Here is a 14,785-nt window from a genome sequence, read left to right as displayed (position 1 = left end):
CATGTTGTGACTCCATTCAAATAGTGTCATCGAAATTACACTGACATTAACGAATTTTTATAGAAAATAAATTTTGGAGTATTATACTCTATTAAGACATTTGAATTCCATTACATATCTTCTATTCAATGCCTTTAAAGACAGAATTTTCTTTTTCATTTTCATGTTATTGTAATTATTTTATAGATATTGAATATTTTCTGGGTAAATTTTATAATGAAAACTTTTCCTAACCATAGCTACTCCATACTGATTTTCTTGAAGGGTAAAGATTACTACTAACACCAACATTTCCCAGTTCACTTTTGGTATTTTGAATCTTACCAATAAGTTATCTCCAATTTATTGTCCATAACAAATTTAATTACATACATTTTAGCCAATTTTAGTTTTTTGAATGGTTATTTCAATCAGTAGTTTTTATTACAAAACAGTTGACTATGACCTATAAAATTTTAAGAAATTTCTCCCACAGAGTTATTCTATGAGCAGATTGGTTACTGATTATTACTGCAAATACTGAATATATTCCAAATCACTTTGCTATCAGAAATAAGAGCCTAGTATCCTGAAGGTTAAAAAGGACATATCTGGGTTCAAGTAGAGGTCTTAAAATGCCTATCTTTCTGTTCCAAAATTCAAAAACACCAACCTGTGTAAATGATTACTTTGGGGAGAAATGATACACAGTCGAATATGTAAGATGTGAATATGTAAGTACCTTAGAGGTACTCTAATATAAGAAAGATGAATGGAATTGATGTAGTAATTTCCAAGTAAGAGTTACATTACGGTATCTCCTCAAGTAGACTGGAAATTTCTACAGAACAGCAACTTGTTTTAGACTTCACGACGTTATTCAATACTACTTATAGTCCTCAAAATGCAGAATTAATACAGCCAAATCCTCAAATTAAGGCAGTGTATTAATGTTAATCAACTATGTATTTAACTTACTCTGTCACTACACTAAGCATATTAGTCAGTAGGTTTCTTCACATACCTTTTCTTTCATAGGTTTTAGGTCTGCTTCATCCACCTTTCTTTCTAATTGGCTTTCTAGTTTTTTAACTTTCCTTTGGAGTTCTTCAATTAGACGTTGTTTGTTATCTATCAGGGGTTTGCCCTAAAAAATAAAAGGTATTTTTGTATTTTTACAATACATATGAAACAAAATAGACAGTAACTATATAATAGAAATTTCCTGAAGCTATTACTGACCATACTTTCTAAATGACATTTTTCTTACATAAGATAATCTGGTAGCTGCTTCTGAATTTTAATAAAATAAGCTACTCTAGAACTATAAACACAATAGAAGTCACCAAAGAAATTACATTAATCAAAGTCATTTGAAAGTCAGTTTTAACAAATATCACAGAAAAAATTATAAAGTGGAAATAAACTACTGCCTCTATATTGTAAATCAGATGTAATCAGTTAAACATAATAGTACCTGTAATCCATTGGTTAGTCTTTTAATTTGCCTTTTCAGTTCATCATTCTCTTGATCAATTTCATCTTTCTCTCGAAGTACTTTATTATAGGCTTTTTGTCTCTTTTGCAGTTCATTATTTAAGTCATTCAAATTATCAGTTAGTGAGTTTTCTTTATTTTTACTTGCTTTAAGTGCTTCTTTCAATTTTAAAAGATTTTCATTTAAATCTTCAACTTGTGACTATTAAGAAAAAAAGAAAAGAAAAAAGAAGAGTCTTCATCAACTATCAATGATAAAAGCAACACAAAACAGAAAATATACCACTATAAAAAATTTGTCTGAATTTTTAAGTATACAAGGGGGAAAAAATGCAAACTACATATTTTTTTTTATGTTGATGTCAAGTCTACCTTGAGAAAAAAGTCTACCTTGAGGAAAAAAATGTAAAACTAGTATAAACCAATTCATCTTCAACAAACACCCACAAAGAAAATTTTATCAAATATGCATGTTTCATTTTGGCTGAATTAATTAAATAAACAAGTATATAACAATATAAATGGCAATGTTTTAAACACTATGAAGCATAAGAGAAGTATAAAACAAATATCTGACTTGAATCTTTATCGAAATAAGACATGAGTCTTTTACAGAAATAAGACATAAAAGAGTAACTCACAATACTATACACTATGTATGCCACTAGAAAGCAGTTGCTAGCTGTCCTATGGTGAGAATGATGGGGATACAGTATAAGATATTCTGGAAAAGGTGAAACTATGAAGACAGTATAAAGATCACTGGTTGCCAGGGGCTTGGTGAGGTGGGGAGGGCAGAATGAAGAGGAGAGGCACAGAAGATTTTTAGAGCAGTGAAAACACCCTCTATAAAACTACAACAATGGATACACATCATTATACATTTGTCTAAACACACAGAGTGTAAAATACCAAGGGCTAAAACAGGGGTAAACTTGCACTCTGGGTGATTATGATGTATCAATATAGGTTCATCAGTTGTAACAAATGCACCACTCTGGGGGGCAGGGGACACATGGGAAATCTCTGAACCTTCCTCTCAATTTTGCTGTGAACCTAAAATTGCTCTAAGAAAATAATAAAGTCTTAAAAAAAATCCTAGGTAAAATATTTCTTAAATTTAACGCCATTAGAAAGAGTAGTTCATAATGGTCTATCCTTTCCTAATCTCCAAGAATCTACATGAATACCATAAAGATACTTATTGTTCAAAAATGCATGTGTGTGTCGATGTCCGCCAATATTATAAATTCCCTACTCATCAGCAAAATTACTATATATCCAAGTGAATTCTCTTCCAATAGGAATTATCAGAATTTTTGTTACATTAACACACGTTGATGTTCACCTTCAGCTCTCTAGTATGTCGATCAACAATTTGCTGAACATTGAGATGGGCCTCTTTCTGAGAAGTTGCAGAAATAATACGTTCTTCAGCAGCTGCTGTCATTTCTGCCCGGAGTTCTAAAAGTGCCCGACTAAGTGCCTAAAAATTACAAAAGCAATACAATTTTTTAAGGAAAATCGACATTTTATATGCACAATATATGGTACAAAAAAAAACAAACTTTATTACTTTCTACTATTTTCCTAAAATACTATGAGTTTAACAGAACATATTTTGCAAATTAACAATTCAACGTTTTCAAATAAATCTTTTGTAATTACACTCAATTCTTTCCACATTGAATGTGCATGTTCAAAATCTTAATAATGATTTTGAGAACTCAGCATTAAATCAAGCAGTTTGTATTACAAAAATAAGATATGTTTTGTTTTCAAATAACCAAGTTTAGATATTTAAATTAGTCACTTAGTACATCCTCCCATATGAAATTAACTGAATTTACATAGACAAAGAAAGGACTAAGAAAGGCTTAAAGTCTATGCATAAATTTCATGAGCTAGCACAGAAAAACAGCAGCAAATTCTAAAACAATTTGAATATATCAAATCTGAGATAAATGTTTTAAAACCTAATAAATCAGAATACACTGACCAACTCCTTCCCACAAAACCATCTCTATGACCACTTTATCTCTGTTTCCTCATTACCATATCTCCCTCTCAAACCCTCAAATTGTTCAAAATTGTTCCTTTGTTAAAAATGCTAGCACAAAATCTCAGTAGAAAAAAATAAAAGACAATGTAATGTATATTATATGTATATTTCTATAATATACATTAAGATTTTTCCACACTTCATATAGATAATATACAAATCGAATTGATGAAAACATAAAAAGATAAATTGAACTATATTTGCCCTGAAAAATAGCACTTAACAAGACCATTTAACAGAATTGTCTGAAAGATCCTGTTTAACAGCATAAGATAAAAGCTCATACTTTTTATTACAACAGAGATTTACACTACCATCTTTTATAAATTTACAAATCTTCTCTAAAAGCAATCTACCACAAATTTTTCCTAAATCTTGGTAATTTTCTGTTGTTACTTACTTTCTGTTGTTTCTCCTTCAAGGCTAATTGGCTTTTTAGCCGTTCTACTAGATTTCTCATTGTAGTTGTTGGAGCTCTTGAATTTGCTTCTTTTTGAGCCTGAAGTTCAGATTTTAAACACTGTGACTCCTTTTGTGACTGGGCCAGAAGATACCTTAAATCCTCTAGTTCTGCTTTTACTTTTTTCACTTCTTCCTCATGGTTTTCTTGGAGCCTGATGTAAATAAACATATGTGTTGTTTTTTTGTTTTGTTTTGTTTTTGTTTTGAGACGGAATTTCGCTCTTGTTACCCAGGCTGGAGTGCAATGGCGGGATCTCGGCTCACCGTGACCTCCGCCTCCTGGGTTCAGGCAATTCTCCTGCCTCAGCCTCCTGAGTAGCTGGGATTACAGGCACGCACCACCATGCCCAGCTAATTTTTTGTATTTTTAGTAGAGACGGGGTTTCACCATGTTGATCAGGATGGTCTCGATCTCTTGACCTTGTGATCCACCCGCCTTGGCCTCCCAAAGTGCTGGGATTACAGTCGTGAGCCACCGCGCCCTTTTTTTTTAACTTTTTATTTTTTTGAGACGGAGTCTCTGTCTCCCAACCTGGAGTGCAGTTCTCAGGTTGGTGCGATCTCAGCTCATTGCAACCTCCGCCTTCCTGGTTCAAGTGATTCCCCTGCCTCAGCCTCCTGAGCAGCCGGGACTACAAGGGTGCATGTTTTTATTCTAGTTTTTGTCTAATATTTTTGGGAACAATCTTACCAAGTTATTTTGTGGCTTTAGTCCAATAATACAGAGAATGAACAAAATAGCATTTTAAATAGTACGGCTCTTGCAAAATGTGACTGCTTCCTCTATATGATAGTTTCCTAACCACACTACTGGTAACATTTTTGACGATAATTCTTTGTTGTTGGTGGGGCTATCTTGTGCATGATAGGATGTTTAGCAGCATCTTTTGGCTCTATCCACTAGATACCAGTAGCACCCCCTAGCCATGACAATCAAAAATGTCTCTAGACATTGCCAAATGTCCCCAAGAGGGACAACAGTAAAAAATTGATCCCCTATATTTGAGAACTAATGCCCTATATTGACATATTGAAAAGGTGAATATAACTTTTCACAGAAATCACATGTATTATTAATTCATTTATGTCAAATTCACTAGCATTATTTCTATAATTACATATATGGAAGTAGATACCATCAACAGGTATTAGTTAATTCAATTAACCCTATTGCTCATTCAGCATTAAGTCTGTTAAACTGAATTAACATATTGTTGTGCATACAGATACCACATCTCTACTGAGATTCTGACCAATGAGAGGGAGATAGTGTTAAGAAATAAGCAAATGTTAAACTCTTTAAGGTTTGCTGTTTTGGCAAAACTTAAGTCTAACTTTAAAGAGTCATTATCAAATTGTGAAAATATGAGGTTTTACTTAAGAAATCACACAGATCCATGATTTCCTAATATACATCAAAATATGCAAACAGAGAATACCAGTACAATTTTGGGCTAAAATGACATGAGAAGGTACACAACAATAACTTGAAGTATTTCATGTGGCAAAATAAATACATTATACAAGGTATTTCAAGAGATCATAATTTTTCTACACCCTGGAATTGGAAGCAAAAACACAAGTAATTTTATACTCCAAAACATAACAGAAATTTACTAGACCAAAGATAACATCTCATGTACAAAATTTAAGAGAGGGAGGAAAAGAGACTGAAAATACACATATGCTGTTGCCAATTTTCTTTCTTTTAGAGAGTAATTTCTTAAAAGTGGCAGCTCATTAACAAAGCAAAAATAGTGTTAATTCTGTTAGAGGCATTTGAATAAGTGAGTAAAGAATCAAAGGCTCTAATAGGGGCTTGAGAGCTGAAATGGACTTATAAGTCAAACAGTTCAACTTTCTAATTTAGGCCCATACAGGTAATACTACAATAATTAGAAACTACATAACTATAAACCTATTTTGAGTTTAAAATCTTATGTTCTGATAAATTGGTTGAACAATGTTTAGAACCTCTATTATGTTCTAGACACTCTTATAAGTGTGTAAACAAAAGTTTTCTCTGTATATGTTATTTTACAATATTCAAATTACTTTCATACATGGTATGATTTGACCTTCATATGACCACCCCGAAAAAGCCAGAGAAAGTACTTTATTTCCATTTTAAAGATGATGAGGCGGAGTGAGGTGGCTCAGGCCTGTAATCCCAGCACTTTGAGAGGCCAAAGTGGGTGGATCACTTGAGCTCATGAGTTTGAGATCAGCCTGGGCAACATAGCAAAACCTTGTCTCTACAAAAATACAAAAAACTAGCCAGGTGCGGTGGCACCTGCTTGTAGTGCCAGCTACTCAGGAGGCCGAGGTGGGAGGATGGCTTGGGCCTGGGAGGTAAAGGTTGCAGTGAGACCAGATTGTGCCACTGCACTCTAGCCTACCCAATAGAGCCAGACCTTGTCTCAAAAATAAATAAATAAATAAATTGATAAATAAGATAAAACTGAGGCTCAAAGAAGGTAAAAATGAGATTCTGGAAAAGAATCTGTATTGGCTTTTGAGTCAGACTGACTAGTTTCAAATTATGTCTTTCCCATCTTCTCCAGGCATGCTATTAAGCATTCCTGAGGCCATATCCTCTCTGAAAAAGGTGAAAATGATAACATATATAATCAGTAGTCCTGAGGATAAAAATGAGACAATATACATAAAAGTCTTAGAACAGTTCCTGGCGTAGCAAACACTTACGTTTAGCTTCATTATATTATTATTACCATTGCCTATTTTTACAATACGTTTTGGAGACTTACCGTAATTTGGTATTTTCAAATTCTTTTACTTTTAATTCAGTGATTTCTCTTTGTCTCTCTAAATCTTGTGATACTTTCTTTAGTTTGACCAAGAGTGAAGAGAGAGAGTCATCTTGTTCTGCTACTGTCTGTTCCATCTCAGCCAGACGAATAAAATGCTTATGGGTAGGAACTGGAGTGGGAGACTCTTTCATTAAATTCTATGAAATATGAATATATTAGCAATAGGCATGCATAATTCAATGCCACACTTATTCTATATTTTTAATTTGGTTCCTCAAATGATCAAAATATAGTATCTAAAATGTAATGATTTAATAGGCAGTGAAGGCTTAAAGAAGACAGGAAGGAAATACCTTATTTTTTGTATTTATAATAGCTAGCAAAGTATCTGTATGTAGCAGGAGATCAAAAAATGTTAACTGAATTAATGAGGTAAGGCTCAAACATGCTAATTACATTAAAAACATTAAAAGATACATGAAAAACATTAAAAGATGACAGGCCATTTCATACATATGAAACAGAATGATCAAAACAGGCAAGTATGAGCTGAATTTGGAGATGAAAAGCAGTTAGTTATAGGTAAACTTACAGTGTAGAATTTGAAAAGAAAGGTAGGTAGGTTCATAGAAGATCAAGCATATGGCTAAAGAGTATAAACATAACTTTGTATGAGACACAGAAGGAGTTGGGTCTAGGAAGAAGAATGATCAGAACTATGTTTTCAGAAGATTATTTCGGCAACAAAAAGGTAGGGTGACTTCTATTCCAATAAAAAGAGTGCTGAATTTTAAATTACATGGTCTCAAAAATCAGTAACAAATAGAAAAAAGGTCTTAGAATCTTACCCAAGCTGTTTGTTTGAATTTATTTAGTGAACTATCAGCCTGTAGTTCTAATTTGTGATGAAGAATACGAAGGTCTTCCTCATGTTTCTTCACAATTTCTCTTTGCTCCTGTTTTACAGAAAATCGAAACTATATCCTAACTTGTGATTAAAATAAATTCACATTTTGAAGACCTTATATATTTTCTTTTTAATCTTCTAAAATTCTTGAGATGAGGAAGAAACAGTATCTCTATGTATGTACGTATTTAGACCAGTATACATGTCCCCTCACACAATGTTCAAGTTCACAAGTCCTACCTCAGTTCATAACATATTCTTAATATTAAAATAACATGTATCTATCATCTTTTAACTTATTTCTAGAAAAAATAAATGTTAGCTTTTCCCCACAAAGTTCTAACAAATCTGATTTCTACTGATTACCAGTGTGACATATTTTATTCCATCCTATTACCTCAGTCCTCACCTATAAACGCAATTAAATATTTTTTGGCCGGGCACGGTGGCTCACGCCTGTAATCCCAGCACTTTGGGAGGCCGAGGCGGGTGGATCACGAGGTCAAGAGATCGAGACCATCCTGGTCAACATAGTGAAACCCCGTCTCTACTAAAAATACAAAAATTAGCTGGGCATGGTGGTACGTGCCTGTAGTCCCAGCTACTTGGGAGGCTGAGGCAGGAGAATTGCTTGAACCCAGGAAGCAGAGGTTGCAGTGAGCCAAGATCGTGCCATTGCACTCCAGTCTGGGTAACAACAGCGAAACTCCGTCTCAAAAAAAATTTTTTTTTTTTCAAAATCACGATTTCACCATGACAACTACTCCTGGTTTAGTCAGTGTATAAGAGAAAGATAGACAAACTGCCAGTTTTGCTGACGGAGGTGTAATCCAATCACACGATCACATGCAAGTAACAATTCTTAAATAGAATCATTTGAAAGCAAGAAAGGAACTACCACTTTAGGGCAAAATAATATTTAGCATTGGATTAAAAAAACATAATACATAAAACAGCAAACTCATAATATAATAAAATACCTCTCTGGCTTTTTCTAGAAGATGTTGATATTTCTTTACTATTTCTTCTTTTTGATTTAACCTTGCTTGCATGTTTGCAATAGTTTGATGAGCAATTTTCAATGTGTGATGAGATTTTGGTTCCATCTCTTTTCTGCCTAGCTCAGCTATGAGCTTTTCTCTTTCTGCAGTGGCAGGCAATCGAAGCCTCAGTTCATTGATTACTTTGTCTCTTGACAGTATATTTTGTTCTGCTAACCTTAAAGCAGATTCTTTCTCTTTTAGCTTCTGCAATGATTAAATCACAATAAATCAGTAAAGCATATTTTTTCCTTTAAATACTTCATCTGAATTTTAGGTTATTAGCAAAAAAAAATTCACTTTATTTTTCTCATCATATGTACAATAGCCATTTGATACTTAATAAGGTTAAACTATTTCTAATTGACAACATTTATTTACATAGTTTATAAGAGTATTACATATGTTAGAAACTTCACTGTTACAACAAAAATAAAATTTAATTAATGTACTTTATTGAGATATTACAGTTTAGAACTACAAATGTGTGGTTGTGCTAGATTTAGGAAGAATATGTAATAAATTATTTCCTTTATTTTGGTCCATTGACTAGCAGAGCATTAGAAGACTAATCTAAAGTCAGTGAAGTACAAAACTGGAATTTTAGTGGCCCAAGTCAAGAAATTAGTATTATAAAACCTGCACTTTATTAAAACAAAACAGAAAAAAAAAAACTAGAAAAATTTTTACTCTTCAAGAGGATTAAGGTATTTTAAATTAAGTGATTCAGTGGCAATTCACATAAATGACAAATCTTACAATTACTGAGGAAAATCTAAGTTTCCTGAACTGATTAAAAATGTACAATTTTACTTGAAAAACTCCTTTACATATATTTTTAAGTGTATTTGGGGTTAATATATTTATATGGAAACTAACATGAAAATCATATTTTTAATTATTTTCAAAATAATTTAATAAAGATGACAGATTTGATCACCTACTAACCAAAGTCAAGATCTAGATTAAAACAGAAAATAATTTCTAATTTACCTTCAACCCTTTAGCCATGCATAAAAAGGAATGAACTGAAAATGGATTAATAGATTATGTAACATGTACTTCAAAATAAAACCAAAAAAATAAGGAAAGATCATATAAAGGAAAATAATATATGGTTCATAAAGCTACAATTAAATGCTTTTTTTTCCTTTCACGCTAGTGCTGATCAGTGAACCTAAAGGTAACAAGTTATAACTAAATAGTGAATTCAGGGCCGGGAGCAGTGGCTCACGCCTGTAATCCCAGCACTGTGGGAGGCCGAGGCGGGTGGATCATGAGGTCAAGAGATCGAGACCATCTTGGACAACATGGTGAAACCCCGTCTCTACTAAAAATACAAAAAATTAGCTGTGCATGGTGGCGTGTGCCTGTAACCCCAGCTACTAAGGAGACTGAGGCTGGAGAATTGCCTGAACACAGGAGACGGAGGTTGCAGTGAGCTGAAATCACGCCATTGCACTCCAGCCTGGGTAACAAGAGCAAAACTCCGTCTCAAAAAAAAAAAAAAACAAACAGTGAATTCAAATTAACCATATCTGCTATTCATTATCAGTTGTTAGAAGCATTAAAGGAGAACAGAAAAAGAGTGAAATTAGCAACAGATTCATCATTCTATGCATCATCCTCATAAAGAAACATTATTTAACACCCCCCACAAACATTCCAAAGAATACACGAATCAAAATGCAATTTTTTCTAATTACCTCTTCAAGTGATTTGCAAGTTGCCTGTGTTTCTAGGATTATCCGAATGTTCTCCTTAATTTTTCTTAAAGCAATCTCAAGTTGATTTGGAAGGGGCAAACTAGGGTCAGGGATTGATCCTGTAGCTTCTTCAAACTATTAACAAATAGTATGTTTTCTTAAAAAAGCAGTTACAGCATTGAAAATAACAATATTAACTTTTACGGCTTTATGATAAAACATAGATTAAACCCCTCATATTTTAAATATACAAATATAAGATCAATTAATATATACAAATATAACATCAGTTAAAATTATATCTGATACAGGAAATATTTCTGTGAATTAACACTCTAGGCCATGCTACAGAATAGCAAACAAGATTAATCATTCATACCTTTTGTGCTGCATTTAGTATTTCATTTTGCTGACGATCAAAAATGTCTAGTTGACGTTCCAGGTCAACTTCTCTTTGATCCCAAGCCATTTGTCTTTCTTCATGAAACTAACAAAAGACAATTTGTGTCAGACACATACACAAAGACATCAGGCACATAACAAGCATTTCATATATTTTTTCTTAACTAATCCTCACAACACATTGATGAAACTGTAATTATTTTCCTTTTATGAAAAATAATATAAACTCAGAGAGGTGACGTAACTTGTGTAAGATCACAGAGAAAGGCACATGTGAAGTAAGAAAGGCAGAAAGGCAGATGTAATTTAAATCTCTCTATCCATCCATCCATCCATCCATCCAAAATATATTTAATTATATATATTGTGTGCAAAGCATCATTCTAGGCAGTACAAACACAGCGGTAAACAAAACCAAGTCCATGTCACCATGGAACTTACATTCTGGTGAAGGAGAGACAGTCAATAATAAACAAGTAAGTATGTAATATACCTGAAGGTTACAAGTGCTATGGAGAAAAATTAAGATAATCTCTATTTAGGGAATCTTGACAGTAGAATTTACGGTTGTATCTTAGGTGGCTGGTGATGGATGCACTGATAAGATAAGACATATGAGCTAAGACCTGCAGGCACTGAAAGTGTAAACACCACGGGTATTTATGGTAAGAACAATTTAAGCAGAGGGAACAATCTCTGAGACAGTCATATGTCTGATGAATTTCATCTGTCTCTGTAGCGCACACTTTATTCTATAACAAGCTGCCTTCTTACTCTGTCAGTGAGAGCCAGTAGAAACCTGGAACTGTGAAAAGTCAAATAACCAATCTCAAAATAAAAATTAACTTATCAATGAGGTTGTCTATATATTGCCCTTTTTAAGACTAATGTTATAAAAACTAAATATAAATTTTCAGAATAGTTGAAAAAATAAGAAAAAATTATTATGTAATCAATTAGTAATAAAAGCTGAATTCAATTAGAATAACATAGTCATTTGTGCAATATTCTTATCTAAAATCTTAGAAAATACAAAACAAATATAAAACCTTGTTCTGTTGCACAATTTCTTCTTCAAGATTGCTGATTGTATGTTCATATTCAGAAATTATATTATTTAAATATTTTATTTCTTCTTTATCTTTGACTAATTCTCGATTTAGTTTAAGCTCTTGAAGACGAAGTTCTTCTATTTTCATATGCCAGTTGATTACCTAAGATTTACAATTTATATATACAAATATAAATGCCATATCAACAAACAATATTACTTTATTGATCATAATGATTTTAGTTGAAAGTAATGGTCATTCTAAAGTAAAATAAGACACAATGTTATCTTTTCTCAAGCCACATGACAAATTTTTATTTAGGATTTCCATTGACTTTTCTACAACTGTGGGAACTTACAATAAAATCTTCAAATTATATTGGAATGGACATTACTAACATTCACTTTCATTTTTTTCATTTGTTATATGTTTATTGAACACTGACTATAAGCAGGTCATTGAAACATTAGTATTATTTTCAAAAACAGAAATCTTAAATGTTTCTAGCCTAGAGAATAGAATGTAGTTGCAAGATAATTATTTTTCATTCACTTCTTTCTAAATGAAGATAAAACCAAATTATATTAAAAATAAATATGGGCCCACTACTTCTAAATCTAAGATAATTATGAACAGCAGAAATCAATTGATAACTACTACAATGTTTAAGAATAATTATAGTTAGTATTCAATTAATATAAATTTTTCTACAGTATTTAAAATTCCTTGGTATTATACAATCTGAAGATTCCCACTAAAATCTTTGGTTAGAAAAGCCTAATTTTATTTTTACAAATAATAGACATTCAAATAGCCAACACTGCTAAGTTACAAAATCTATATTAATGAATCATAATTGGAATTTGATTGTGTCTTAAGCATATTTTATATAGGCACATATTAAGAAATTCTTACGTAACTCTTTTGAAAACAATGAATTTAAAATTGGCTGGGCATGGTGGCTCATGCCTGTAATCTCAGCACTTTGAGGAGACCAAAAGCAGGAGGATTACTTGAAGCCAGGAGTTCAAGACCAGCCTGGGTGACAAAGTGAGACCCTGTCTCTACAAAAACTTTTAAAATTTTAAAAAGTTAGGTAGGTATGGTGGTATGCACCTGTACTCCCAGCTACAACTACTCAGAAGCCTGAGGCTGGAGAATTACTTGAGCTCAGGAGTTCCCATTATGTTTACACCATTGAACTCCAGCCTGGGCAACAGATCAAGACCCTGTCTCTTAAAAAAAAAAATCAAGATTAAATGTTTACCTTTTGGGCTCCCTTGGTATCCTTTAAAGTGCTTATCAACTCTTCCAGGCCCTTTAATTTTAATTCCATCTCCAGTGTTTTGTTCTCCATATTTCTATGTTCTTGTTGAGAATTTTTCATTTCTTGCATTATCTTAAGTTTGTCATTTTGTAGTTGAATCATTGTTCTAGAGAACTTTTCCTGTTGTGCCAAGGGTAAAGCTCCACTAAACTGTCGTCGCAGAGACTGAATTGTTTGGCGCAGATGTTTTGCTCTGTTTCTCCCCTCCAAACGAGCATAATAGAGAGCCTGTTCTTTTTCATCAAGTTTCTGCTCTAAGCGCATATTGTAAGCCTCCGTCTTCTGCAGTTTATATGTAATTGACTCCAACTTACCAAGAGCAGTAGCCTCACTAAGTTGAAGAGAGACATTATGTTGGTGCAACTTGGCAATCAGTGCCTTTTCATCAGACTGTGCCTAATATGAAAAATATAAATGTGTGTAGTAAGTTTCAAGTTTTCCAATGAAGCTTATCACAGATTTAAAATCACAATTTACTAAACAAAGTTTTAAAAGAGTGGCACATGAGATCTACAAAATACAACTTTGCTTTAATACAAATAATTACCAAAGAATTGTAAAAGAAAAAACCAAGAATCAAACTTAAAATCCAAATGTAACTGAGTAACAGTGGGTATGTTACTGTTTTTTTTTTAACTTCCACTGGTTCAGACAATGCATATGTTTTTATAATTCCCAACACATATAATGTAAGAATATGTAAAAAGCTACATATAAATACGAGAGAAAATATTGTTATTAAATATTTACTAATTACTCTTTCTCAGGATCCTAATTTTGATCAGTAGCACGATTTGTCTATAGGCATTTAAATGCTGAACTGGATTACTGAACAGTATTTCAAATTAAAGAGTTTTCTAATTAGGTTCCAACTAACAAGAATAACAGCCTCTTGTTGGTGTATCTTCTGATTAAAAATGTAACACTGGGCTGGCATGGTGGCTCACACCTGTAATCCCAGAATTTTGGTAGGCCAAGGTGGGCAGATCATTTTAGCCCAGGAGTTCCAGACCAGCCTGGGCAACGTGGTGAAACCCTGTCTCTACAGAAAAATAAAACATTAGCCAGACGTGGCGGCAAGTGCCTGTAGTCTCAGCTGCCCAACAAGCTGAGGTGGGAGAATCACCTGACCCCAGGAGGTAAAGGCTGCAGTGAGCCTTGAATGTGCCATTGAACTCCACTCTGGGCAATGAATGAGAGGCTATCTCAAAACAAACAAACAGAAAGTGTAACACATCCTACTCCCAACATCTACTGTAAATTTAGGAAAAAAAGTGGATAGAAGAGCCAATACTACACATACCTGATAGTCTAGCAGTTGCATTCTGAGGGATTCCACTTCCTTTTCCCTAGACTGTTGCTGTGCATTCAAAATTTCAACTTGCCTTCTGGCAATATCAGAAATTTCTCTCAGTCTAGAAAATAATCATATATTTCAGGAACAATTAAGTACACTTTCTAAGTAAATACCAAATTTAAGAATTTCTAGACCCTTTTCCAAAAAGCCATTCATTTTCAGCATCTATCTCTTCTTCGTATGAAACATGAAAACAGGGTTTCTTAAACTGTTTCATGGAACA

At 33.1% G+C, this 14,785-nt stretch overlaps 1 protein-coding gene across 6 annotated transcripts in view; it reads right to left on the bottom strand.

Annotated features, from left to right (window-relative positions):
• CEP290 (centrosomal protein 290) overlaps nucleotides 1-14,785 on the bottom strand; it is a 90,744-nt gene that overhangs the window by 29,817 nt on the left and 46,142 nt on the right. For all 6 annotated transcript variants that reach the window (XM_035257203.3, XM_054238710.2, XM_054238707.2 and 3 more), the window contains 12 exons: nucleotides 14,509-14,620; nucleotides 13,146-13,601; nucleotides 11,876-12,040; nucleotides 10,804-10,911; nucleotides 10,425-10,559; nucleotides 8,659-8,925; nucleotides 7,620-7,727; nucleotides 6,769-6,968; nucleotides 3,939-4,152; nucleotides 2,825-2,962; nucleotides 1,457-1,678; nucleotides 1,004-1,126 (listed from right to left, as the gene is read on the bottom strand). In XM_035257203.3, the coding sequence (XP_035113094.3) occupies nucleotides 1,004-1,126; nucleotides 1,457-1,678; nucleotides 2,825-2,962; nucleotides 3,939-4,152; nucleotides 6,769-6,968; nucleotides 7,620-7,727; nucleotides 8,659-8,925; nucleotides 10,425-10,559; nucleotides 10,804-10,911; nucleotides 11,876-12,040; nucleotides 13,146-13,601; nucleotides 14,509-14,620 (2,248 nt within the window). The remainder of the gene's footprint in view (nucleotides 1-1,003; nucleotides 1,127-1,456; nucleotides 1,679-2,824; nucleotides 2,963-3,938; nucleotides 4,153-6,768; nucleotides 6,969-7,619; nucleotides 7,728-8,658; nucleotides 8,926-10,424; nucleotides 10,560-10,803; nucleotides 10,912-11,875; nucleotides 12,041-13,145; nucleotides 13,602-14,508; nucleotides 14,621-14,785) is intronic.

Source organism: Callithrix jacchus, chromosome 9 (assembly GCF_049354715.1).
Source record: "Callithrix jacchus isolate 240 chromosome 9, calJac240_pri, whole genome shotgun sequence".
Lineage (NCBI taxonomy): Eukaryota > Metazoa > Chordata > Mammalia > Primates > Cebidae > Callithrix > Callithrix jacchus.
The sequence above is the reverse complement of the archived record's forward strand: the minus strand, read 5'-3'. Positions and strand labels throughout refer to the sequence as shown.